Genomic DNA, 27204 nt, shown 5'->3' on the forward strand with positions numbered 1-27204 from the left:
AAAAAATTTCAATTTCTAATTCTTATTAGTTAGAAATATAGCTGAGTTTTCTTTAGTGATCTTGCATCATATCCTATGAACTTGCTAAATTCACTTATTAGTTTTTAGTAGTATTTTTGTATATTCCTTGGGATTTTCTACATATATGATGTCTATTAACAGTTTTCCTCTCCCTACTATCTATGTATATGCATATACATGCTTTTTTTTAAGTAAAACATCTCATGAGTTCATACTAATAATTCAAATTCAAATTCAAGTCTACAAGGTTTTTATCATTTATCTTGTAATTGTACTTTTTTTTTTTTTTAAGAACTGAGAATCCTGGTTCTCAAAGACAGGATGAAGAATTAGGATATCCTATATTACTCATTTTATTTTTTTAAATGCTTATTTTTGAGAGAGAGAGAGAGAGAGAGAGAGAGAGAGAGAGCAAGCAGAGGAGGGGCAGAGAGAGAGGAAGACAGAGGATCTGATGCTGGCTCTGTGCTGACAGCAGCGGGTCCAATGCAGGGCTTGAACTCTCCAACCACGATATCATGACCTGAGCTGAAACTGGATGCTCGACTGAGCCACCCAGGCGCCCCTTATTACTCATTTACTTTATCCCATATTGCCTACCCAACAACTTCGATAATGAGACCAATATGATTACTGAAAATATGATTACTCATTTAAATAATTTTTTCACACTGCTGTCCATTTTCTAATAGCTCTACTATATCTACATGTTGCAGCATATACCCAATTACAAACTATAGTCCCTTTTCCTTATTACCTTTACTTATAGGTCTTAGGTCTCTAAGAACAGATGTACTTAATGTTCATATCAGAGTTTAAGTTGAGATCTCTGCAGTCACTCTGGTTGTCTAAAACTCATTCCCATTCTCTAGCAAACTGGTTTTGTCATAGATATTATTCAATTTGTTGAATGTTTTTGTGCTCTGGGGAGACTCAAAAATAATGCACCATCACCTTCCCAGAATCTCGGGACAGTGACTTTTTGAAAAGAACAGACCAGAGGTGCCTGGGATGGTTGAGCATCCGACTCCTGATTTCAGCTCAGGTCATGATCCCAGGGTCATAGGACTGAGCCCCAAGCTTAGCACAGAGCCTGCTTAAGATTCTTTCTCTCGGGGCACCTGGGTGGCTCGGTCGGTTAAGTGCCCGACTTCAGCTCAGGTCACGATCTCGCGGTCCGTGAGTTTGAGCCCCGCATCGGGCTCTGTGCTGACAGCTCAGAGCCTGGAGCCTGTTTCCGATTCTGTGTCTCCCTCTCTCTCTGCCCCTCCCCCGTTCATGCTCTGTCTCTCTGTCTCAAAAATAAATAAACGTTAAAAAAATTTTTTAAAATAAAGATTCTTTCTCTCTTCCCCCACCCCTCTCCCCTGCTCTCCCATGGGCGCTCTCCCTCTTCCTCTCTGAAAATAAATAAGTAATGAAAAGAATAGGCCAGACGCCTTATGAAATGTACTGGATTTGTCTGTTTCTTTTTGGTGTCCTCAACTTCATACTCTATCCCCTACCCCAAACTCCTCTTCCTATTATTCCACTCCAAGTGTAAAGGTTTCAATGTAATTTGGGGGTGGGAGGGAGAGAATGGACAAGAATATTCAGATCTGAAGTATTCTGGGATCAGGAGGTATATTATTGAAGTTTGTCACTCTGCCACACTTGGATCACTTGACAAGGTGGCAACCACCAAGCCTCTCCTTTGTGAAGGCACATTTTTCACTTAACAATCATGGAAGTCTTTTGTGGGGTAAAAGTTAACAATATGTGAATATCTTCTTCACCCAACACGTTTCACCGAATGGTGTTAATATCCGCTGATGAATCAATTATTTTGTAGAATTTGAAAATTACCATTAAAAACCCTCTTTTATTTATTTCTACACTTTTAAGCAGGCATTCTTCTATAAAGCGCTTTCAACTAGTGATTAACTAGAGCTTCCGAAAAAGGCAGCACAAAAACTTAATTATTGCCCTTTACCCACTTTCAGAACAGAATGTTGATATAACATTCAACTCCACTGTTAGCAAATAAATTCAAATTTCCTCTTTTTGAATATCAATGAGGAAACTTATGGATTTTTATTTAATATGCCATTATCGGCTACCCTCATTCTTTTTTAGGCTCAAACTGTCTCGTCTTTGGCCAATGCTCTTCCGAGGGACCCCTGCAACCTCCTGAATGGGCCCCATTAGTCTCTGAGCACGTCTTTGCTGTCTAGCACAAGATGTCCCAGGGCTCACTTACATCTTCCCTCCTGCAGACCTGAAATTAGCCATTTCTCCAAGGGGCACTGGTTCTTTTTTAAGTAGGCTCTAACCCTAATGTGGGTCTTGAACTCACGACCCCTACCCATACCCCCCCACCAAATCAAGAGTGGCATGCATTATGGACCAGCCAGCCACGGTGCCTGCATTGGTTCCTTTTAGTAGTATTTGGAAACCAAGTGTTGAATACTAGGGGTGCTCATAGCTACTGGAGTTTCATTGCTTTTAGGCCCTTTGGGATGACCGAAATAGTGTTACAAATCCATATTTATATTCACATTGATATTTCCAATTCAAATAGAACATTATGAAGTTTTCCCTTAATTTTCTTGGCATTGTATTTGTATCTCTTTGCATTTATGTACAGTGAAAATCTTAGTTCCTAATTAATTTACTTACTCAGCTCATCCTAAAATATAAACAAAATAGTTTAAAAACTGCATTCTAGTTTACGGTTTCTTTGTAGTTTTAAAATTCTGCTTCGTTTTGGCTTTAAACTGTATCCCACGAAGGAGTACAATATCCAAAAGCCACTTGAAACGATTCTTTCCTGTGTATAGTATCAATTTTACGTAAAATTAAGTTATTTGTGTCATGGTCCCAAACTTTACAGTTTGCTTTTGCCTCCTCTTTAATTTTATTTTTTGAATATGCAAAAAATATAAATGGCTTAAAAGTCGAAACTACACAAAAAGGTACTCAGAAAGACCTGGCTTTCCTTCCTTACCCTCTCACTCCAGGTAGTCATTTTTATTAGCCTCCTTTATCATATTTCTTTTAGCAAAGTAAACAAATAAAAATGTATTTCTAATTTCTTCCTTTACATATTTATTCTGCATCTTGCTTTTCTCATTTAACACACCCTGGAAATCATTGCACATTAGTACATAGAGACAATCATTGTTTGTGTTTTAAAGCAGTGCACAGTATTCCACTGTGTGGGTGTTCCAGTTCTACAATCAGGGCTCTATTGATAGACACTTGGGCAGTCTCCAACCTCTACTGCTACAAACAATGTGGCAGTGAATAACCTTATGCATGTGTTGTTTATTTGTGGAAGTTTATTCTCAGTGTCGATTACTGATAATGAAATTGCTGGACCAAAAGTACATCTGCCTGGTTTCCCCAAATCCCTGTTAGAAGGGTTGTTCCATTTTGTACCCCTCCCAGCAATGCTGGAGACTGCCTGTTTTTCCACCATCGACCCAATACAGTGTTTCTAAACGTTTTGCATCACAGGGTGATTTTACTTTGCGGTTTTCTTCTGCATGAGAATAAGCATCTTTTCATATGTTTATGAGCCAGTCCCTTCCTTCCATCCTTTCCCCGCAACTGTTTCTGTCACTTATGCACTTTTTTTTTTCTATTGGGCTTTCCTCACTCCCCGCTTATAAGGCCATCCACCCATGTTTCCTTCCAGTACTTGAATGTTTTCATTTTTTACATTCAAATGTGGCCCATCTTGAAAGGGGAAAAGTATCAGATCAGCCTGAAAAATCTTGTGTCGCCAGAAAGTCAGGGAAGGATAAATGATGGCGACATGTTGAAAGAACATGGAAAAGTCGAAGGGGCTCCTCCCGGCCAAATCCGGGACAATATGAGGAACAGATTACAGAGTCTCAAGGTATTTGCCCACAAAGACACCCATCTGGAGTCAGATGCCGAGACACCGTGCGGGCTACAAGCCGTGTACTAAGGAGAAATCCAACCGTGGCGCAGGCTTATCAAAACCTTGGCCGACTACAGAGAGCTCTAGAGCAGGCGGCCCCTTCTCACTCAGACACGGGATGGATGCAGGCTGGCACAGGAAGGTGTGACCGTGTGTGCAGTTAGTCACACTGACAGAGCGGACAGCCAGAAGCTGACACCACTGAGCGGCAAGCGCTTCCTCGAAGGATCTGTGTCGTACGTCTGAGTCTACTTATTAATTACAAAGAAACGCTGTACCTTCACGGGATGGAGAAACTTGGCCTGAAGCGCCTGAAGTGGTGACTGAAGTTAACATCCGAGACATGGTACAATCAATGGCACAGCGTCACTCTGGGGTACTCCTGCTAAAAATATGCGCTTTGAATCTAATCGTGAGGAAACACCACCTAATTTAAGGGGCCTTCCGCAGAGGAAGCCTGTCCTCGTCAAAACTGTTATGGTCATGAGAGAGAAAGCAATACTGAGCAACTCTTCCAGATGAAAAGACACTAAGAGACAGGAGACTGCCCGCAGTGCGATCCTAGGCCGGACTGTGGAGCAGAAGGGATTAGGGGGGCACCTGGTGAAATCTGAATAAGGCTTACAGACTGGGGTAGTATTTTATCAACGCTAATTTCCTGATTTTGTGAACCGTATGCTGATACTACGTAAGAAAATGCTCTTTGCTGCGGATGGAAGTTTGTGTCCCCCCCCCCCGCCCCGCCCAATTCATAGATTTTTTGAAGATGGGGCCTTTGGGAGGTGATTAGGTCATAAAGGTGAAGCCTTCGAGAATGGGATTAGTGCCCTCATAGGAGATCTGAGAGAAATCCTTTGTCCCTTCTGCCACGTGACGATATAGTGAAAAGATGGCCATCTATGAACCAGTAAGCGGGCCCTCACCGGACCACAAATCTGTGGTGCCTGATGTTGGACTTCCCAGCCTTCTGAGAAATAAATTTCTGTTGTTTATAAGCCACCTGGCCTGCAGTGCTGTTACAGAAGTTTGAACAAACTTGTTCTTAGAAAATATCACTGAAGTATTGGTGCAGGGATGTTATATCTGCAACTTACTCTCAAACTGTTTCAGAGACAATGACAAAGAACGGGCAGCAAATAATAACATTCAGGGAATCAGGGTGAAGGACATATGAAAATCCTTCGGACTATTTTTCACAAGTCTGAAATTACTTTAAAATTAAAAGTTTAGGGATGCCCGGGTGGCTGGCTCAGGCGGTTAGGCATCCAACTCTTGATCTTGGCTCAGGTCATGATCTCACGGTTTGTGAGATCAAGCCCTCCATCGGGCTCTGTGCTGGCAGTGTGGAACCTGCTTCTCTCTCTCTCTCTCTCTCTCTCTCTCTCTCTCTCTCTCTCTCCCTCCCTCCCTCCCTCCCTCCCTCTCTCTGCCCCTCCTCAGCTCTTGCTGTCTCTCAAAATAAATAAACATTAAAAAAATAATAAAATTAAAATGTTGAAATAGAAGAAAAGAAAAAATAAGATTTTATCAATTTGTAGTTTATTCTTGGAGTATCATGTGAGGTATGGACTGGATTTTATCTCTCACCAAGTATCTACCCAGTTGTCCCATCTGTTCCTCTGTGACTTGAGATGCTACTTTTATCATGTCCTACATTTCTATAATTACTATTTGTGGACATTCTAGTCTGCTCCATTGGCCAATACTTCCATCCACGCACCATACCATACAATTGTTTAAGGCTTTATTTTCTAGAGCAGCTTTAGGTTCAGAGCAAAACTGAAGGGACAGTAGAGTGAGTTCTCAAATACCCCCCTTACCCCAACAGGTTTTTTTTAATTTAAGAGAGACAGCGCGCGCACGGTGCATGAGCAAGGGAAGGGCAGAGAGAGAGAGAAAGAGAGAGAATCCCAAGCAAGCTCCATGTTGTCAGCCCAGAGCCCGATGTGGGGCTTGATCCCACTAACCATGAGATCATGACCTGACCCGAAATCAAGAGTCAGATACTCAACTGACTGAGCCACCCAGGCTCCCCTCAATAGATTTAATTATAGAGGTTTTGTAGTTTAAAATCTGGTGGGGTTTGCCCTCTTTATGACTCTTTTTCAGAGGTTTCCTGGTTCTTTCTTGTTTGTTTTTCCCAGTGACTTTTAGGATCGACTTATCTAGTGCCAGAAAAAAGACAACTTTGTTGAGAATGGAATTCATTTACATATTGACTTGAGGAGATCAGAAATCTCTGTAATGTTGAGTTATTCTATTCATGAACATGAAATATGAAATGTCTTTCCACTTATTTAAGTCTACTTTTGTGTTTTTCAAGAATGTTTACCCCTTACAGATTTGGCATATTTCTTAAGTTTATTCTTAAGTATTTTATCTTTTTGATGTTAGTGGAAAAGGAGACTTTTCCTCCACTATGTTTTCAAACAAACTATTATGTATATACAGAAACTATTGGGTTTTTGTTTGCTAATTTTACTCAATTCTTTTGGTTTCAGTGTTCTGCTGTTATTGATCCTCTTGGCTTTTCAACATATACTATCACATCATCTACACAGAGAAGTAGCTTTTTCTATTCCTTTCCAATGTCTTATGCTTCTAACTATTTTCTCTTGATTGAATATAGCAGTTGATTTTGTCAATACAGTACAATGGTACACAGCAATGGCCATGGTAACAAAGCATCTTACTTGTTCCTGGTTTTAGCAGAACGTGATCAAGTATTTTGTACGTGCGTAATTTTGTCCAAAAGTCATTTATTACTATTTTGTCAAGTCTTTTTTTAAAATGAGAAATAGGGGCATCTCAATGGCTCAGTCAGTTAAGCATCCGACTCTTGATTTCAGCTCAGGTCATGTTCTTACAGTTGTGAGTTCAAGACCCACATTGGGCTCTGTGCTGACAGTGCAGAGCCTGCTTCGGATTCTCTCTCTCCCTCTCTCTCTGCCCCTCCTCTGTTAGCACTCATTGTCTCTCTCACTCTCTCAAAATAAATAAATAAACCTTAAAAAATACATAAAATTAGAAACAGATGTTGGCATTTTTCAAATAGCTCTTCATCATCTACAGCAATAATGACTTTTCTTCCTAAATGATGAATTTAATAACAAAAGGTAAGTAGAAGAAATTAGCTACTACCTCCCGGATGTACTGTAATACCACTTTTTCCAGAGGCACAGTCTTTTCAGAAATGATGTGCTCCCCACCCTCCGCCCCCATCACCACTATTGGTAGCTTTGTTCCCAAAGATCAACAAGTCTAGAAGAATTTAAATAGGTATTTCATGAAAAAAGAATTCTACGGCAAAAGTTTAGAAAAATACTGGGTGAAACAGTTACTGACTTGGTTATGGCAGGGCTTCTTAAAACTCGTAATATGCATAAAATATCTAGGAATAAACTTAACAAAAGAGGTGAAAGACCTGTACTCTGAAAACTATAAAACACTGATGAAAGAAATTGAAGATGACACAAAAAAATAGACATTCCATACTCGTAGACTGGAAGAACACATATTGTTAAAAAATATCTATTATTACCCAAAGCAATCTACACATTTAATGCAATCCTTATCGAAATACCAACAGCATTTTTCAAAGAACTAGGACAAACAATCCTATAATTTGTATGGGACCACAAAAGACCCCAAATAGCCAAAAAAAATCTTGAAAAAATAAGAAACAAAACTGGAGTTATCACAATTCCAGACTTCAAGTTATATTACGAAGCCGTAGTGATCAAAACAGCATAGTGCTGGCAGAAAAACAGACACATAGATCAATGGAAAAGAATACAGAGCCCAGAAGGAAATTCCTAATTATATGGTCAAATAATCTTTAACAAAGCAAGAAAGAATATCCAATCAGAAAAAGACAATCTCTTCATAAATGGCACTGAGAAAACTGGACAGCCACATGCAAAAGAATGAAACTGGATGACTTTCTTACACACAAAAAATAAATTCAAAATGGATCAAAGACCTACATATGAGACCTGAAACCATAAAAGAGCAAAGACAGTAACCTTTGACATCGGCCACGGCAACTTCTTAGATGTGTCTCCTGAGGCAAGGGAAACAAAAGCAAAAATAAACTATTGGGATTACATCAAAATATAAAGCTTCTGCACAGCAAAGGTAACAATCAACAACCTAAAAAACCTACCGAATGGGAGATGTTTGCCAATGACCTATACAATAAAGGGTTAATATCCAAACTATATGAAGAACTTCTACAACTCAACACCAAAAAAACAAATAATGCAATTAAAAATGGGAGAAGACACGAATAGACATTTGTCCAAGACGACACACATTTGTCTAACAGACACAGGAAGATGTACTCAACATCACTAATGATCAAGGAAATGCAAATCAAAACCACAACGAGAGATTATCTCACTCCTGTCAGAATGGCTGAAACCAAAAACTTAAGAAACAAGCGTTGGTGAGGAAGTAGAGAAAAAGGAACCCTTGTGCACTGATGGTAGAAATGCAAACTGGTACAGCCGCTGTGGAAGACGGAGGTTCTTGAAAACATTAAAAATAGAGCGACTCTGTGATCCAGGAACTGCACTACTGGGTATTTACTCAAAGAATATGAAAAAGCTCACTTGAAGGGATATATGCACCCCTATGTTTACTGCAGCATTATTTACAATAACCAACTATGGAAGCAACCCAAGTGTTGACAGATAAATGCATAAAGAAGCTGTGCTATATATTTACAATGGAATATTACTGAGCCATAAAGAAGAATGAAACCTTGCCATTTGCAACCACACGGATGGATCCAGAGGGTACAATGCTATGTGAAATAAGCCGGTCAGAGAAAGACGAATAGCGCATGGTTTCACTCATCTGTGGAATTTAAAAGGCAAAACAAACAAACAAAGGCAAACCAAAAATAACTGACTCTTAGCTACAGAGAACAAACTGATGGTTACCAGAGGGGAGGTGGGTGGTGGATGAAACAGGGGAAGGGGATTAAGAGGACGCTTATGCTGATGAGAGATGCGAAGTCTATGGGACTGCCGAATCACTACACTGAACACCTGAAACTAATACAACACTGTTAATTACACCGGCATTTAAAACGGAAACTTGTAATATGCAAATGAGCACTGTGATATTAAAGAACTACCGTATGAAGTACAAGTGCACATTTATACATCTTTGTATTCCCAGTGCCAAATACGGCACCGAGAACACTATACGCACTTAATGTTTGTTAAATGATGAAATCAACACGGAGATATTCTTAAGGTCGGGGGCATATCTGTATTCAAGATTAATTGTGAGCTATCTCCTGTATGAATACATTCAATTCTCTCTCTTCTACTAGCATGGGAATTGGTGCTATATAATCAATTCACTCAGTCAACAAATATCTGAGTACATATTAAGCAGGACCTGTTTTTAGGTTCTGGAAATAAAGCAGTGAACACATTACTCAGGAGAGAAACATAAATAACTACATTAAGCAGCAGTAAGCGCCGCGAAGAAAAACAACGCAGGGTAAGAAAGTGAAAGAGGAAGTACTTATGTTCCATGGCGTAGTCAGCAAAGCCTCTCTGACAGTTGAGTATTCTGAAAGAAACCTAGATGGAGACAAGCAGCCCTTCGGAACCTGGGAGGAAAGCATCCCAAGCAGAAAGAGAAGGAAGTACAAAGGTCCTCAGGTGGGACGTGCGTGGTCTGACAGGTAAAAAGCAAGGAGGCCTGTTTGGCCGAAGCAAAGCGGGCAAAGGAAGAGAGGAGTCAAAATCAGTGGCAGACCAGAACACTTAGGGCCTGACGGGCTACAGAAAGAACGCTGGATTTCATTAGGAGCAAAGAGGAAAGCCACTGGAGGGTGCTGGACACAGACGTAATCATCTTGCCTCGGATTTTTAATGATTCCTGCTGACATTTGAGGGGGGGACTGTTAGGAAGCTACTGCATATGTGTACATGGTATTTCTCATAGCCATGACCCCTCACTTCTCCTTTTTTAATACTTGTAAAAAGTATACCAGTTATCCACAGAAAAATAAGAATCATACAGTACCAGGAACAAGAAAAAATCAGTGTCAATTCACACCAGTGATATATGCGATCCACATGTGCAAAAATAACATTTCGGTGTTATTAATTCCTCCAGGTGCTGATGATATCCTTTTCATGCAATTAGTTTAAAAAGCTTCCCTGAAGACTTCACATTTAATAAGTTCATACTTAGTTTTATATGTTGTCCAATTAGTACGCTAATAAAAATGTCTCCTCCTATGATTCCAACTGGGTGGGCCTACGTTCACGTTAGTAAGTATAATGAAGCACTGGAAGAAGTGAGAGGACACAGAGAACAGAAATGTTTTAAAAATAATTTTAAACGATCTTTTATCATCAAGGCGTGTGGATCTCAACTTTAGAGAGGCCTGTTTTCCATCAAAGCATCATCACCATTACTTGGGACCTACTACTTGAGTTCAGTGGAGAGGCCCATCCCCTAAAGACGATGTGCTGCGTATCTCAGCAACACCTAAATCTGTGTAGCTCATACACCTGCAAGAACAGTGCCAGGTATCAATCTTCTTAAAGTCCCATGTGACGTGGAGGACCCCCTCTCTCAGCATACTCCCCCCCCCACCCGCTCATGCCAGATAGGCACACGCTTTTGCAATATGATCTTCAGATACAGTCAATTAAGAATTAAAAAAGACTCTAAGAAAGTGCTCTTTCATTCACTGAAGTCAGAGGGAGGAAGGGATAAAAACTCTAAGAATTAAAAACAGAGAAACACGGGGCGCCTGGGTGGCCACCTGGTCAAGCGTCAGACTCTTGGTTTTGGCTCAGGTCATGATCTCCCGGTTTGTGTGACTGAGCCCTATGTCAGGCTCTGCGCTGGCCGCATGGAGACTGCCTGAGATCTTCCCTCTCCCTCTTTCTGCCCCCCACCCCTGCTGGTGCTCTCTCTCCCTCTCTCTCAAAATAAATAAATAAACATTCTAAAAAACTAAAAATAAAGAAACAAAGAAAACTGCCCAAAAAAGGAAGACAAGAAAAAATATGCTAGTGGCTACTTAAATCTTTGCCCCACCTCCAGTAATATTTGAAAGCCTGCTCTGCTAAAAACTTTACATTATTTTGCAAGACCGGTATTATCCCATTTTATAGCATGGCAACAAGCACAGGCAGGTTAAATAATTTATGAAGATCATCCAACAAGTATTAGTTTGGCCAGGAGGCCAGTGTGTAGCAGCTGCCGAAACAAAGGAGGAATGGAGAGGAAATTATGTCGGAGAAGTCGTGAGGGGAGGAGGCCATGGTAGGGACCTTAGGTAGTCCACTGAACAAGACAGGAGGCCAGCCGAGGTTTTCAGAAGAGGAGTGACGAATGTGGTATTGATTTGCAAGGAGTTATTCTGGCTGCTGTGTGGAGAATGGACGGGGTACGGGGTGAGGAGAGGGCGCCAAAAATGTAGAGTACTACAATGATGTAACAAACCACGGATAACTCAATGGCTTTAAAAAACCACCATGTATTATTTCCAGGAATCGTGGGGGTTAGCAGTTCAGGCCATGGTCAGCTGGACTGTTCTCCTGCTCCTTACAGTCAACTGGCAGCTCAGCCGGGGCAGGAGAGTCTAAGATGGTCTCATTCACACATCAAGGCCTTTGGCACTTAGCTCATCTTGGCTGGGCCTCTCTCTCCATAGAGTCTGACCTCCCTTAAGGCAACCGGTTTCAAAGAGCTGAGACAGGAGAGGCATGCTGTCTTGATGCCTCGGGTCCAAATCTCACACATCACTTCTATCACATTCTATTGATCAAAGCCAGTACAACGCAAACCCAGACTCGCAGGGCAGGCAAAGACTCCCCATCCTGACGAAAGGAGGTGCAAATTGCTGGAATCCTGTTTTTCCATCTGCTTCACAAGACAGAGATTTTATGGTGGCTTGAATGAATATAGTGGCAGGAGTGATGGTCGGCAGGCAGATTTAACGCCAGGATTTGCTGATTAATTGGCTATGGGATGATTTGTCAACCAAGAAACGAGAAGGATGAAACTCATTTACTGAGCTAGGACAGGAAGAGCTGGTTCAGGGGAGAGAGAGAGAGAGAGACAAGGGCAGAGAGAGACAAAGAAAGATACATGCTCTATCTTCTGTGTCACAAACTAGAAGAGGCCAGGGGAGAAGGAAAGTTTTATTTGTATCACTAGGGCATCACCCTCTTCCAAACAGTCTGCCTTGGTTTCTAAGTTGTCCAGTACCTTCTCCTTCGTATCTCCTGTCTTATAAGAAACCAGTGAAGACGCAAAGGATCAGTTTATATAAAAGAATATATAAAAGCTCTTTCTGAGGGCGCCTGGGTGGCTCAGTTGGTTGAGCATCTGACTTTGGCTCAGGTCATGATCTCCCAGTTTGTGAGTTCAAGCCCCGCATTGGGCTCTGTGCTAACAGCTCAGAGCCTAGAGCCTGCTTCATACTCTGTGTCTCCCTCTCTCTTGGCCCCTCCACTGCTCGTGCTCTGTCTCTCTCTTTCTCAAAAATAAATAAACATTAAAAAAAAAAAAAGCTCTTTTTGTTCATTTGGGTTGGGCTGTTTTTGTTTTTTGGCCTTTTTTTTTTTTTTTTTTTTTTTTGGATACTTGTTTATAGAGCTCTCTCTGACCAGTTTGCTTTCTGGTCTCAACAGAGAATAACATAAGAACAGATTAATTCACTAGCAGTGAAAAGAAAAAAAAAATCTGTTCTTTAGAAAAAGAAAAAAAAGGAAAGAAGGCTGGGATAATTATAGAATGTAAATAAGGCTTGCAGGGCACTATAGCTTTCAAAAGGCAAGTTATATAGAAAATTACTACACTCCAGGATCTGAGAACAGATAGGAAAAGGAAATAACAAAATAAGAAGGTTTTTAAAAATATTCTAAATGACATCTTAAATTTTCCTATAATTACGTCAACCACTGGCGATGAGACATAGGGAGCCAGAATTTTTTCTTAAATAACATGAGCATAATTTCAAAGAATCACTGTTTCATCATCCAAAACAAAGACTACAGATACAGAACCAATAAGCATTCTCATCTAGGCTTCAACCCTGAAGACTACTGAAATATATGTCAGATAATTACAATTTAATTAATATTGTTACTGTGGATGTTTGTTCTAACATATTCAAACACAATTCAAGTGAGTTTGAAGACCCTCACTGTATGATTCTATTCAACTGAACACACATTAACTGAATGTCAAATGGAAATTAGACTCCCTAAGGGGCGCCTGGGTGGCTTAGTTGGTTGAGCATCTGACTTCAGCTCAGGTGTTGGTCTCACGGCTCATGAGTTCAAGCCCCGCCTCGGGCTCTCTGCTGTCAGTGCACAGCCTGCTTCAGATCCTCTGTACCCACCCCTCCCCTCACCCCTCCCCTACTTGCGCACACGCTCTCTCTCTCTGTCAAAAATACATAAAAACATTTTTAAAAATGTATGCTCTAAACCCTAACGCAAATCACTAAAATAACAGTTACAGCTGATAAGCCAACAAAGGAGAGAAAATAGAATCATTTAAAAAAACCGAAACTCAAAAATCATTTAAAAATTAACTCAAGGGGCGCCTGGGTGGCTCAGTCAGTTGAGCGTGGACTTTGGCTCAGGTCATGACCTGACTACCTAACTTAAACCTAACTACATCATAATCACACTACATGTTACTGGTTAAAACACCTCAATTAAAATAGATTGTACAGCAGGGTGACTACAGTTGATAATATTAATGTATATTTAAAAGTTGCAGAGAGTTTACATTTAAAGTTCTCAACACAAGCAAAAAAATTACTTAACTATATGTGGGTGATGGACGTTAACCAGACTTACTGCAGTGATCATTTAATTATGTCAAATATATTTATATTTTAAATTATTATGTTGTACACTTGAAGCTAATATAATGTTATATGTCAATTTTAGCTCTATAAAGCGCCCCCCAAAAAGGGGAAAAAAGGCCAGACATTTCAGACTGGATTGAATTAAAACAAACAAAGAAACAAACAAACAAACAAAAAACCCAACTACATGCTGCTTATAGGAAATGCATTTCAATTCTTTTTTTAAAATAGGGATCACACCCAACATGAAGCCCAATGTGGGGCTTCAACTCACATCCCTGAGATCAAGAGTTGGGACGCTGAACCGACTGAGCCACCCAGGCATTTTAAATGCATTTTAAATATAAAGACACAAACAAGTTAAAAGGGCGGGGAAGGATCTGCCATGCTAACTCTAATCACAAGGAACATTAGTGGTACTGTTAACATCTGCCAAACTAGATTTGAAAGCAAACAATACCAGGGATAAGAAAGTCATTCCATAATGACAAAGGGTCAATTCACCAAGAGAACACAATAATCCCAAACATTATATGTACCTAATTACAGAGCTGAAAAATGCACGAAGCGAAAACTGCCAGAACTACAAGGAGAGACAAATGCGTAATTATAGTCATACCTCTCTCAATAATTCATTGCTAGAACAAAGAGCAAATCAGCAAGAACATAGGAGACCTGAAAGACACTGTCAACCAACTTGCCTTGACAGCCACAGCACATTATGACATAATAGAAAACTCTACCTACTGGCAAACAGCAAAACACACGACTGAACACTGAATACGTTTTCCTCAAATGCAGATGAAATGCTTCTACCACAGACCACATTGTGGGCCAAAAACCAAGCCCAGGTACATAAAGACTCGTGTCATGCAAGGTATGTCTTCCAACCACATGGAACTGATTCAAAATCAGTACCAAAAGGTATCTGGAAAAATCTTCAAATAACTGCAAACTAGCATAGTTCTAGTCTGACCCATGGGTCAAAGATGAAATCAAAAGTGAAATTAGAAAATTGTTTTAACTGAATGAAAATGAAAGTATAACATATCAACATTGATGGGATGTGAATTAAGCAGTATCTGGAGTAAATTTCCAAGACTAAACACGTAAGAAAGGACTCAAATCAGTGACTCCAGTTTCCATATTAAGAAACTAGAAAAAGAGGGGGTGTACCTGAGTGACTCAGTCGGTTGAGTGTCCAACTTGAGTTTGGTTCAGGTCATGATCCCAGGGTCATGGGATGGAGCCCCTCCTTGGACTCCACGCTGGGCACGGAGCCTGCTTAAGATTCTCTCTCCCCCGTCCCCTCGGCCCTTCCCCTGCTCGCACTCTCTAAAAGGAAAAAAAAAAACCTAGAAAAAAGAGCAAAGGAACCCAAAGTAAAAGAAAGAAAAGAAATAATAAATATCAGACAAGAAATCCATGAAATAGAAAATAAAATCAAGAAAAATCAAAAGCTGGTTCTTTTGAAATCAATAAAAAACACTGGAATCAACTGTGGCAAGAGCTATGCTCAATGTTGATATTTCAACTATTTATCTTGCCTCATTCTAAATTTGAAGAAATTACGAAGGAGACACAGGAATGTCAGATATATAGACTCAGAGGTTACGTTTCTACTCTACACACTTCTCTCCGACAAAAGAGGCATATCCATCCTCGGGCAAACCACACAGCTGTTCCATGCAGTAGTTTCTTCATAAGTTAAATAAATGGAATGATTAGATCATCTCTAAAATCTCTCTGGGCTCTAAGATCTTCTACATGCCACATAAGAGGGACACGTCTACTATTAACAGCTCTAGCTGACCTGAATGAGACATCCTGATAAAACCCTGGGAACCTGAATTAGCACTTTGCTCAGAAATAACCATCTTGACCAAAGTGTAAAAATGGGGCAATCCGCCCATAAATTCATGTTTAAATATCAGCCTTGGGAGAAACTCAAAAGAGGAGTTCAGCTGAACACCAAGCACCGATATGACTAATTACTTGATCCTTATTTCTCTGCTTATCACCCTTGTAACATGGCCACCTTCGATTAATTCTTACTCAACTTTGTCCTCAATATTATTCCGTCTTGTAACAGGAATTACACATTTCATACGTGTGTGTATGGAATTACAAAATTAGAAACTTACAGAGGCTAAGATGGAATGAGGGCCTCTCATAACCCATTTGTCAACTGTCTTCCTGTGGGCCAGGCATTTTAATTGTCTGAGATATTTAGGAACCCTCTGAGGCTACCTTTTAGGAGAAAATTACCTTCTATACATATATTACAGATAAGACTGAAATCTGCCTTCAGTGTACAGATCCTGATAACCAAGTAGACTATTCTTGCATAGTAGTTAATTTTATTTTTTTTATTTTTTTAATATTTATTCATTTTTTCAGAGGCAGAGAGAGACAGAGCATGAGCAGGTAAGGGGCAGAGAGAGAGAGAGAGACACACACACACACACACACACACACACACACACACACACACACACACAGAATCCGAAGCAGGCTCCAGGCTCCAAGCCGTCAGCACAGAGTCCGACACGGGGCTCGAACTCAAGAACCGCGAGATCACGACCTAAGCTGAAGTCGGACGCTTAACCGCCTGACCCATCCAGGCACCCCACATAGCAGCTAATTTTAAAAGCACGGGTTCTAGCTCCAAGCCACTTGACGCCACTTACTGGTTGTATGACCCTGGACAAATTATTTCATTTCTGAGTATTAAATGAATTAACACAGTAAAGATACAATCATCCTTTCCCATCTGGTTTGATAAAAAAATTACCAGGAACTAAGAAAACTCTATAAAAATTATTAAAACAGCAATTTATTTTTTTATTTTAATTCATGTAGTTAACATACTAGTGTTGTATCAGTTTCAGGTGTAAAACAGGCCGATTCAACAATTGCATACAGCACTCCGTGCTCATCAAGTGTACTCTTAATTCCCTTCACCGACTTTACCAATCCTCTCACCTACCTCCCCTATGTTCTCTGTAATTAACAGCCCATTTTTTGGTTTGCCTTTTTTTTCCCTGTTGTTCGTTTGTTCTGTTTCTTAAATTCCACCTAAGAGTGAAATCACATGATATTTTTCTTTAACTGATTTCATTTAGTATAATAGTCTCTAGCTCCGTCCATGTTGTTGCAAATGGCAAGATTTCATTCTTTTTTATGGCCGAGTAATATTCCCTTGTATATATACACCATTTCCTCTTTATCCGTTCATCAACCGGTGGATACTTGGGCTACTTCTGCAGTGTAGCTATTGTAAATAATGCTAAAACAGCACTTCAAGTAAAACTCACACTTCACTCAACTTAAAGCAAAGTTATATAGCGATATATTCTAGTGGCAGGGTCCGTGCTATGAAAACATAAATATATATAAGCAGTAAAGATAGTTTTACTATGAAAGTGAATGAGCTTTTATGCTCAACCAGAGTCCCGTGACACTGCACACCTCCCAAATCCTCCCTAGTTAAACTCAGATAACTTAGAAGTATTAAAAATTTTTTAAATATTTATTTATTATTTTGAGAGAGACAGGGACAGAGTGTGAGTGGGAGAGGGGCAGAGAGGGAGAGGGAGACACAGAATCCGAAAGCAGGCTCCAGGCTCTGAGCTATCAGCATGGAGCCCGACGTGGGGCTCGAACCACCAGACCACGAGATCATGATCTGAGCCAAAGTCGGACACTTACCTGACTGAGCCACCCAGGCGTCCCAAACTTAGAAGTACTGAATGCAGGCCCTATGGAAGACCTTTCACTACTGAATATTTTAAAATTTTGTCAAGCACTGGGCCTTAATTGTTGCAGAATGTGTAACTTCATGAAATCCTGGGGTATGCTCTCTAAAGGATGGGCCTAAAGCCTAACTCAAGGTACGATCTCCAGAAAGGGCAACCACTTATCCCCACCAAAACCCCTTCCCCAATCACGGAACAATTATAGTTGCACTGACTCACTAAAGGTTACCTGGAGAGAATAAAGATGTAGATCACAGTACAACGGCCACTCAACAATTGTGTGACCAAAGGACGACCTATGTGCTCAGTCTCATTTCCTACATCTGTAGAGACACCTCTGCTATGAGATACTGAGGATTAAAGGAGAGAATGAATAAAATGTCCCCTCCACCCACACTCGCACCCAGCACTTCCCAATTCATATTCATTTCCCTTTCCTTATGTTTAATGTCACCTTTTGATATTCTGGACAAAACCCAACTATAGGTTAAGACGTGTGATTTCAACGTAACAGCGTTCCTTCACAAGATGCACTTCGAAGCCACTGTGGCGTTAGAATGGCGTGGGAATAATCTTCTGACAGAATTAAATGAGACTGGTACCACTTCTGGAATAAACGCCCACTTCAGAGTAAATAAGACCAAGTATTATCAAAAGCGGAAGAGAATCAATCCTATGATCACTATCACTTTTGGGAAGCAGCTTCAAGAAATACCTAAATCTAGTCAATTTTAACGGATTCAAACATCATTTTTCAATCACATTCAACAGATGAACGCTATTATTATTGACAGCTAATTTATTCTGGGCCTAGTCGCAGGGGTAGTTTTCTGTATAATTTTTTTTTAATTTTTTAAAATGTTTATTTATTTTTGAGACAGAGAGGGACAGAGCATGAATGGGGGGACGGTCAGAGAGAGAGGGAGACACAGAATCGGAAGCAGGTGCCAGGCTCTGAGCCGTCAGCCCAGAGCCCGACACGGGGCTCGAACTCGTGAGCCACAAGATCGTGACCTGAGCCGAAGTCGGACACTTAACCGACTGAGCCACCCAGGCGCCCCTGTATAATTTTTTTGAAGGTGGTTATTTTCATTTAAAAACCGACCCTGAAACTTCCTGAACCAAAGCATTCTTTCACGTGCAGAACTCGGTCCAAACCAAGTAGAGAGCTGCACAGATCCCAGAGCCACAACCCGACGCGTCCCGGGTTTGCCACTTGCAAGAGGACTGGGTGGTGTAACTACTTTTCATTTCATCCTGTTGGGATCAGTCTAGCTCAGGTGGCTCTTTTATTAAGTGCATGTCACAAGAGCCCTCTGGATAGCTTTGGCCTCAGTCTGGGGACGAACTAGATCATTCTGGGATGCCAAGGGACTGCTTTTACTAACACCACTTCCCACTCGGTCCTAAGTTTTCACGAAGCACTGGTATAAACAGCAGACATACGGGAAAGCAGAAGGCTAGCCTAACCGTCTAGCCTAACCCTAGAACAGCCGCACACCCAAAGCCTACGAACATTTAAGGCCGAGCAACCGATCACTGTGACACACACAGTCGGAGCCCTCAAACAACGTTTTGATTACAAACAATTCCCTTCCATCTTAACGGCAACTTATTCAAATCGGAATCGTACATCCTCGAAGCGTGCCGCCATGCTACTCCTCTTTTTTTTTTTTTAATCCCAGGGAACCTGGTGAGAAACTGGGTACGAAGAACTAACGAGAGAATCGGCAGTAACGAACATAAGACCTCAAACCCCCAGCATGGACGTAATATAAAAGAGAATCGGGCTAGGTCTCATCTCACTCATTCTTTCGGTCTTAAAAATGGCATTTTGTGTAAGTTCCTGGACTCAGACTCGAAAGAAATGAACTTTAAAACGGGTCCCGCGCCACGAGAAATCAGAAGCGGGCGCTCACTCTTGCGCCGCTCACCTGCCTGCGGTCAGCAGGGGACAGCGAACAGACCACCTGTCCGCACCCCCCCCCCCCCGCCACGGCCCCCAGCCGGCTCTTCGGGTGGCACAGTTTTCCTCTCGCGCTGGTTAGGCGATCTAGGAGGGACAGATTTCTTTATTGCCAACATTAACAAAAGCAAAGACTGCAACACACACACACACACACACACACACACACACACACACACACACACACACACTTCGACGATGTGCGGCTGCTCCTTTCGAGGAAAGCCCCTCTCTGAGCGCTCCGCCCCAGGAGAACGAGGCGCCCGCGGGGGACCGCAGACCCCAGGACGCTCACACCGCCTCGCTCCGCCCCGACCTCGGCCCCGAGGAGCGCGGCGCGGGGTGTCGCGCACGCCGGAAGGCCGCGCCGCCCCGCACCGCCGCGACAAAGCCACGGGCGCGGCGGCCCGGCCTTCCTCCCGGGTCTGGGCCGGACCCCGGCCGCCTGGCGAGCGCAGGCGCCGGCCGGCGGGGCGCGGGGCCGCAGAGGCCCGGCCTTCCGCCCGCCCGCAGCCCGGCCGCCGGGTACTCACACACGCACAGCTCCACCACGTACGCGTAGTAGGACCAGACGACCACGAAGGTGATGAAGAGCACCGGCACCCAGCCCACGCCGCGCTGGCAGCAGCGCCAGAACGTCCACGGCGCCATGTTCCGCTGGCGGCTGCAGAAGCGGGCGCCCCACGGTCGAGGGGAGCGCCAGGCCCCCGGCGGCGGCGGCGGCGGCGGCGGCGGCGGCGGCGGCGGCGGCGGCGACTCGGGAGCTCCGGGCCGCTCCTCGTCCAGGCGCCCCGCCTCCGAGGCCGAGCTCGAGCCCGAGCCCCAGGAAGAGTAGATGGGAGGCCCCTCCGCGACTCCTCCCCGCGCCTCGCCCGGCCGGGTCCCGCCCGGGTCCTGCATCCCGCCGCCCCCACCCCCACCCCGCCCCCGCGCCCACGCCCGCCCCGCCTCCGCGCGCCGCAGCCCGCGCCGCGCCTCCGGGGGCGTGGCTCCCGCCGCCAGAGGAGGCGGGGCCCGGGCGTGGGGGCGGGGCCTGCGCCGGCGGCGGCCGTTGGGGCGTGGCGGGGCTGGGTGCGGACCGGCCCGGGGGGCGGGGGAGGCCGCGGCGGCCGAGAAGGAAGCGAGCCCGGCGCGGTGCGCGCGGCGACGGACGCTTCCTGGATGGCTGCCCGGGAGAGGACGTGGCTCTCGTGGATTGCGTCTCACGTCGGGGGGCAGCTGGGAATGATTTCCTTGGCCGGGTCGTGGGCCTCGGGCCACGAAGTACGGAACTTGCTCCCCTGGGGTCCTGCGGACTCTGACTGGTCGGGGCCCATTTTCCGATAAGGAGCAGACCGTGCCCCCGTCAAGTGCGGGCGAGGAATGGGTATTGTTTGTTTTAAGCTCCTCCGATGCTTACGATGACATCTCAGGTTAGGAACCCCTGTACTTGGAAGTAATATGCTCCGTATTGCAGGCAGAACTGACAGATGAAAACACCCCTTTGATCCATCCCTCCTTCCCAGGAGGAGGAGGTGCCCAGGGGCGACCTCAGACCCCAGGGCGTTATCATTTTTCGAAGATGGAACTGGTAGTTGCCTGAGATTTATTATAGAAGCCATGTAGCATCTGGCAATTTGATCTGGAACCCAAATTTAAGATCGGGTGTGAGAAGTGGGGGAACCACCGGCTCCCTGCCCCCCAAACGACTACTGAATCTTCGAGAATTTATTTACAACTGGGGCACCTTGCTAAATGATGCCTGTAGTCATAACAACCCTGAAGCATCACTGTGAAGACATCATAATACAAGGTCAGGAGCATGACAAGTTATTCCAAGCCGCATTTCCAGTTGCTCTCATGTCTATTTTGGTTAGACTAAGATTTTAATTAGCTACTGCTCTCCACGTCTCCGTGAGATGGATTTCCCCCTTTTATGGGTGTGATAAAAAGCTAGTGAGAGCAAATAATATTTAACCACCGTACACGGTGCTAGAAACAATAAAGGATGTGGGAAATATTTTGTTGTCCCAGATTCTGTGTCTTGAAAGTGGTGTTAGTGGCAAAACTGACAGCAGGTTGAAGGCATTAAAGTCGAGCAAATTCAGCTTCTTGTCCAGAGAGGCTTCTCAAGGAGGTTTAGGCTTCAGGCTGGAATTTGGATTGACAGGCAAGACCATAACTTAAAGCCTTTTTCCTTCCTGCCATCCTGTATATAAAAATCATCCTACTAAAGCTCAGTACAAATGCCATGTCCTCTAGAAGTCATTCTTAATCTGGGAATGATTCATTTCCATTGTGCCATTTTGCTCATAATAGACGTATTAGTTTCCTAGGACTGCCATAACAAAGTACCACAAACTGAATGGCTTAACACAACAGAAATGTATTGTCTCAGAGTTGTGAAGGCTAGAAGTCCTAAATTAAGGTGACGGCAGGGCTGTACTCCCTCTGAAAATTATAGAGGATAGTCCTTGCCCATTTCTGGTAGCAGCCAGCAATCCTGAGGATTCCTCGGCTTGCAGCTATATCACTCTAATCTCTGCCTCGATTGTCGCTTGATGTTTTCCCTTCCTGTGTCTGTATCCGTCTTTCTCTATTGGATTAAGGACCCATCCTACTCCAGTACTACCGCGTCTTAAGTAACAATATCTGCAAGAATTCTATTTCCAAATAAGGTCACGTTCTAAAGTACTGGGGGTTAGGACTTCAACATATCTTTTGGGGAACACCATCCGACCCACAACAACACACATATTTTTGGTAGTTAATTGTAAATGTCACCTTGCCTGCCACCTTGTGAGATCCTTGAAGGTAGATGGTATCTACACATCTGATTTTCTCCACAGTGCCTTGTGAGTGGGAAATTTTCAATAGCTTTTTCTTGAGTGGATGTTTAAATGCTTCCGTTATGATCTAGCTATTCTTCCTAACTTTTGGAGTCACCAACCGGATCACATTAGTTTTGATTTCTAAATGATTGTCACGTGTCCTAAGAAGGTGTTGATTCTACATGGGATCGAGAGGATGTTTCTGGTCTATTGCCTTGCCCTGAGATCATTCCACATTTTCAGGGAGGTAATAACATTTTCATTCTTTTGAGAATTTTTCTATCTTAAATGACGAGACATGAGTTAATGTTCCTTTGCCTGGAATCACTAAGAACCTGCAACTTAGATTCCTTCCTTCCTTCTCCACCTTGGGCTGGTGATTTCTCACCATCTCTGCTACTGATTGTGACAACAGAGTATCATTAAAGACTTTAGGCAGGGTAGTGGTGTGAGTGGAGTTACATTTTATCACAATCCCCCGGCCTGAGGGGGAAGAATGGACTGGAGGAAAGAAAGACTAGAGGCAGAGAGACCAGTTAGGATAATGCTGCAGTCATGCCAGCAACAGGTATGGTGGCCCGAACTTGGGTGTGGCAGTGAAGAGAGTGATAAGAAAGCTATTTAGGGCTCCAGATCAACTTCGACATACCCACTCTGCTCCAAAAACACTTCAATAGTAAATATAAATCTAAACATAGAAAACTAATCAGACCAACTCAGGTTCAAACCTCCAGTCCCAACTTCTATTGTCCCCAGCCCTCAATAAAGGGGACAGAAAAAAGTGCTCAACCCCTTGGATCATGGCTTTTAGGAGAGGCCGAAGGACACAGTGCAGCTCCCTGACCTGGAAGTAGACCAAACTGCCAGCTGTGACTCGATATGGTGTCCCTATTATTCCCACCATCTAGGAACCTCAAAATGCCATTTCAAGTTCCAGTTTTGAACTACAAGATGGAGAAGAGTAAGGGCAGCTAGAGGCAGCTATGGAACCATTAGACAGGGTTTACAGAAACCATGTGGATATGGAAAGAGTGAAGAAAAAAATACAAACTCACAAATTCAGAATCAAGTAACAATGCCCAAACCCACAAAGATACTAAGAAAGAATGCAGGGACGCGTGGGTGGCTTAGTCAGTTGAGTGTCCAACTCTTAATTTCAGCTCAAGTCATGATCTCACGGTTGTGGGATTGAGCCCCATGTTGGGCTCTGTGCTGGGCATGGAGCCTGCTTGAGATTCTCTCTCTCCCTCTCCCTTTTCCTCTGCCCCACCCCTGCTTGCAATTTCTCTCCCTCCAAAAAAAAAAAAAATCACACAAAAAATTTAATTCATTCAAAACAAAATTAATTTTACAAAGCAATCTTAAAAATACTTCCAAACTGTATATTGCATGCCCAAAGAGGTAAAAGAATAACTTCTATCTAAATAGAACAAGAAAATATGAAACACAGAATAAACAAAAACGGAAAAAGAGCAGGTGCATTTGAAAAATATTTAGGAATCTTCAAGATAATGAAATATTGTTGTCAAATTTAAAAAATTGATAAAATAAGTATAATCTGGACACCAGAGAAGAGGGACTTAGCAAGTTGGAAGACAGTGCTGAGTAACTCATACAGAACACAACACAGTTTTCTTTAAATATGAAAAACACATGGAAAAACACTTATATTAGCAGGCTTCAACATAAATCTTTACTAAGAGTTCCAGAAGGGGGTGTCTGGGTGGCTCAATTGGTTGAGCTTCCAATTCTTTTTTTTTTTTTAACTTCTTTTTATTTTATTTTTGTATTTATTTATTTTAATATAATTTGTCAAGTTGGCTAACATACAGTGTATACAGTGTGCTTTTGGTTTGGGGGGTGGATACCCAAAATCCTAGAGGAGAAAACAGGCAACAATCTCTTTGACCTCAGCCGCAGCAATTTCTTGCTCCACACATCTCCAAAGGCAAGGGAAATAAAAGCAAAAACAAATTATTGGGACTTCATCAAGAGCTTCCAACTCTTGATTTCCGCTCAGGTCATGATCTCATGGTTCATGAGTTCAAGCCCTGCATTGGGCTGTGTGCTGACAGTGTGGGGCCTTGCTTGGGACTGTCTCTCTCTCGCTCTGTCTCTGCCCTTCCCCTTCTCTCTCTCTCTCTCTCTCTCTCAAAAAATAACTAAAAAAACTTTTTATTTAAAAAAAAAAAAAGAGTTCCAAAAGAAGAGCATGAGGGGGCGCCTGGGTGGCTCAGTCAGTTAAGCGTCCGACTTCAGCTCAGGTCACGATCTCGCGGTCCATGAGTTCGAGCCCCGTGTCAGGCTCTGGGCTGATGGCTCAGAGCCTGGAGCCTGCTTCCGATTCTGTGTCTCCCTCTCTCTCCGCCCCTCCCCCGTTCATGCTCTGTCTCTCTCTGTCTCAAAAATAAATAAAACGTTAAAAAAATTTTTTTAATAAAAAAAAAAGAAGAGAATGAGAATAATATTAAAGAAGCAAGTTTTGAAGAGATTATACATGAGAGTATTTCATAATTGAAGAAAGATGGAAGTCTTATGTTAAAATGGCACTTCAATATCAACCAGGATAAATAATGATAAATCTTTACCTAGACAAAGAGTAGTGAAACTATTGAACGTTTAGGAAAAAGGAAAAACTCTTATAGAATTCCAGGCATAAAAGTTAAATTACCAAAGAAACACCGATTAGACTGATGACTGACTTCTTATTGGCCATGACAGATGCCAGAAGAGAATAAAGTAATATTTTCAAAGTGCTGAGAGAAAATAATATCCTTAAATTTTATCCCCAGAGAAACGATTACTTAAGAATAAAGACAAATTGAAAATGCCATCAATGGAATGGGAGCAAATACTTTGAATCATATATCTGCTAAGGGATTGATATCAAGAATATATAAAGAGCCCCTACAACTCCACAACAACAAAATCAGACAACTCCATTAAAAAGTGAGCAAAGGAGTGCTCACTTCCGCAGCACACACACTAAAAAGTGGGCAAAGGAGTTGAATAGATATTTCTCCAAAAAGTTATATACAAATGACCAATAAGCACATGAAAAGACACTCAACATTACTAACCATTAGGAAAATGCGAAACAAAAAAATGAGATACCACTTTACACCCATTAGGATGGCTATTCTGAAACAAACAACAAGGGTTCCTGGGTGGCTCAGTTGGTTAAGCATCTGGCTTTGCTCAGATCATGATCTCATGGCTTATGAGTTCAAGCCTCGTATCGGGCTCTCTGCTGTCAGCACAGAGCCCGCTTTGGAGCCTCTGTCCCCCTCTGTCTCTGCCCCTTCCCCACTCGTTCTCTATCTCAAAATACATAAAAAACAACAACAACAAGAGAAGAAAATAACAAATTTTGAGGATATGAAGAAACTTGGAACACTTGTATGCTGCTGGTGGGAATATAAAATATATTTATATATAAACAGAAAATATAAAACTTGTGTGGCTGCTGTGGAAAACATATGGCAATCCCTCAAAAAATTAACCACGGAATGATCCTATGATCTACTTCTGGTGTATCCCCCAGAGAAAAAAAGCAGGGACTCACACAGATATTGTACACCCACGTTCATAGCAACACTATTCACAATTGTTGAAAGGTGGAAATGAAGACACCATCCAAACACCCGTCTTATCAGTTCAGAGCACTAGAGGTCATTTCATCCCCAGGCATAGCTGAAGGAACCAAGAACACATAGGCCTAGGCTCAAGGGATGGGAATGCTTGCTTATCATCAAAGGAACTTGTAGAACAAGTAGTTAATCAGCAATTACCCTACAGATATTATCACCACATGTTCCTAATGAAATCTCATTTTTTTAATGTTTATTTTTGAAAGAGAGAGAGAGAGAGAGAGAGAGAGAGAGAGAGAGAGACAGAATCTGAAGCAGGCTCCAGGCTCTGAGCTGTCAGCACAGAGCCCAAGGTGGGGCTCAAACCCGTGAACTGTGAGATCATGACCCGAGCTGAAGTTGGACGCTTAACCGACTGAGCCACCCAGGCGCCCCTATTAGAAAATAATTTTCAATATGCAGAGAAGTTACGAAGATGCTACAGACAGTTCCCATATAACCTTCACCCAGCTTCTCTAACGTTAGTATCTTACGCAACGATGGCGTAATTCTCAAAAGTAAGAAATGAACCCTGGTACGACACTTTTCACTAAACTACAGGCTGGTTTTTACCAGTTTTTTTGCTAATGTAATTTTCTGGTCCAGGATTTGCATTTAGTTATCATGTCTTCTTAGTCTCCTTCTGTGCACTCAAACTGCAGTAGGTGACTGATGTCAGCCTTCTGTGACCCCTTCAAGAGACCTCAAGGAAATATCAAAAGCAGGAGGAACCGGGAAGCCAGTTAAGCAGAAGCATGCAGGCAATATTTTTGGACAATCAGATATGATAGAAACGTAATGTATTAAGATGCCCTACGGGTCTTTCTCATGTCTATGTGGAAATCCGAAAACCTTAAGTTTTACAACCAAAGTATACCTTGTGAAGCTTACAAGCACATATACCCCTATACGCTTTACATTCTAGAATCCCCTGTTTTTAATTCTAGAATCGCTTTTAATTCTGGAAGCTGTGGAGCAGTTCTTCAGGGCAATCGGAAAAGCTCCCGGTCTACTGTCCTCAGGAGCATAATGAATAAAGTGCTTCCTAACCTACTTGGAGGTTGGCTTTCAGTCGACACTTCTTTCTCTGACTTTGTCAGACATTCCTTGCCTTGCATGGAGAAACACTTTTGAAAAGGACTGGTCAGGTATTTTGTGGAAGGCCCCTCAATTTGGGTTTGTCTGATGCTTTCCCTTGACTAGACTGGGGCTATGGGTTTGGGG

The 27204-nt window shown here is 42.6% G+C and overlaps 1 protein-coding gene and 1 long non-coding RNA gene across 9 annotated transcripts in view; one reads left to right on the forward strand and one right to left on the reverse strand.

Moving 5' to 3' along the window:
* The window catches only part of ZDHHC20 (zinc finger DHHC-type palmitoyltransferase 20), a 79143-nt gene extending 58847 nt beyond the window's left edge, over window positions 1-20296 (reverse strand). For 3 of the 8 annotated variants that reach the window (XM_045040067.1, XM_023249859.2, XR_006586941.1), the window contains exon 1: window positions 20075-20295. In XM_045040067.1, coding sequence (XP_044896002.1) covers window positions 20075-20192 — 118 coding nt within the window. In that variant the 5' untranslated portion in view covers window positions 20193-20295. Of the gene's footprint in view, window positions 1-7974; window positions 7999-20074 lie in introns of those variants that run through there. The other 5 variants (XM_045040032.1, XM_023249862.2, XR_006586939.1 and 2 more) reach the window with 3 other exon arrangements.
* A 312-nt stretch (window positions 20297-20608) lies between these two features.
* LOC123380859 lies at window positions 20609-27033 on the forward strand. Its single transcript, XR_006587186.1, has 2 exons — window positions 20609-22375; window positions 26928-27033. It is a non-coding gene; the product is annotated as an uncharacterized LOC123380859 (long non-coding RNA).
* Window positions 27034-27204: the final 171 nt, after the last annotated feature.

The sequence above is a fragment of the Felis catus genome, chromosome A1, assembly GCF_018350175.1.
Source record: "Felis catus isolate Fca126 chromosome A1, F.catus_Fca126_mat1.0, whole genome shotgun sequence".
Taxonomy (NCBI): domain Eukaryota; kingdom Metazoa; phylum Chordata; class Mammalia; order Carnivora; family Felidae; genus Felis; species Felis catus.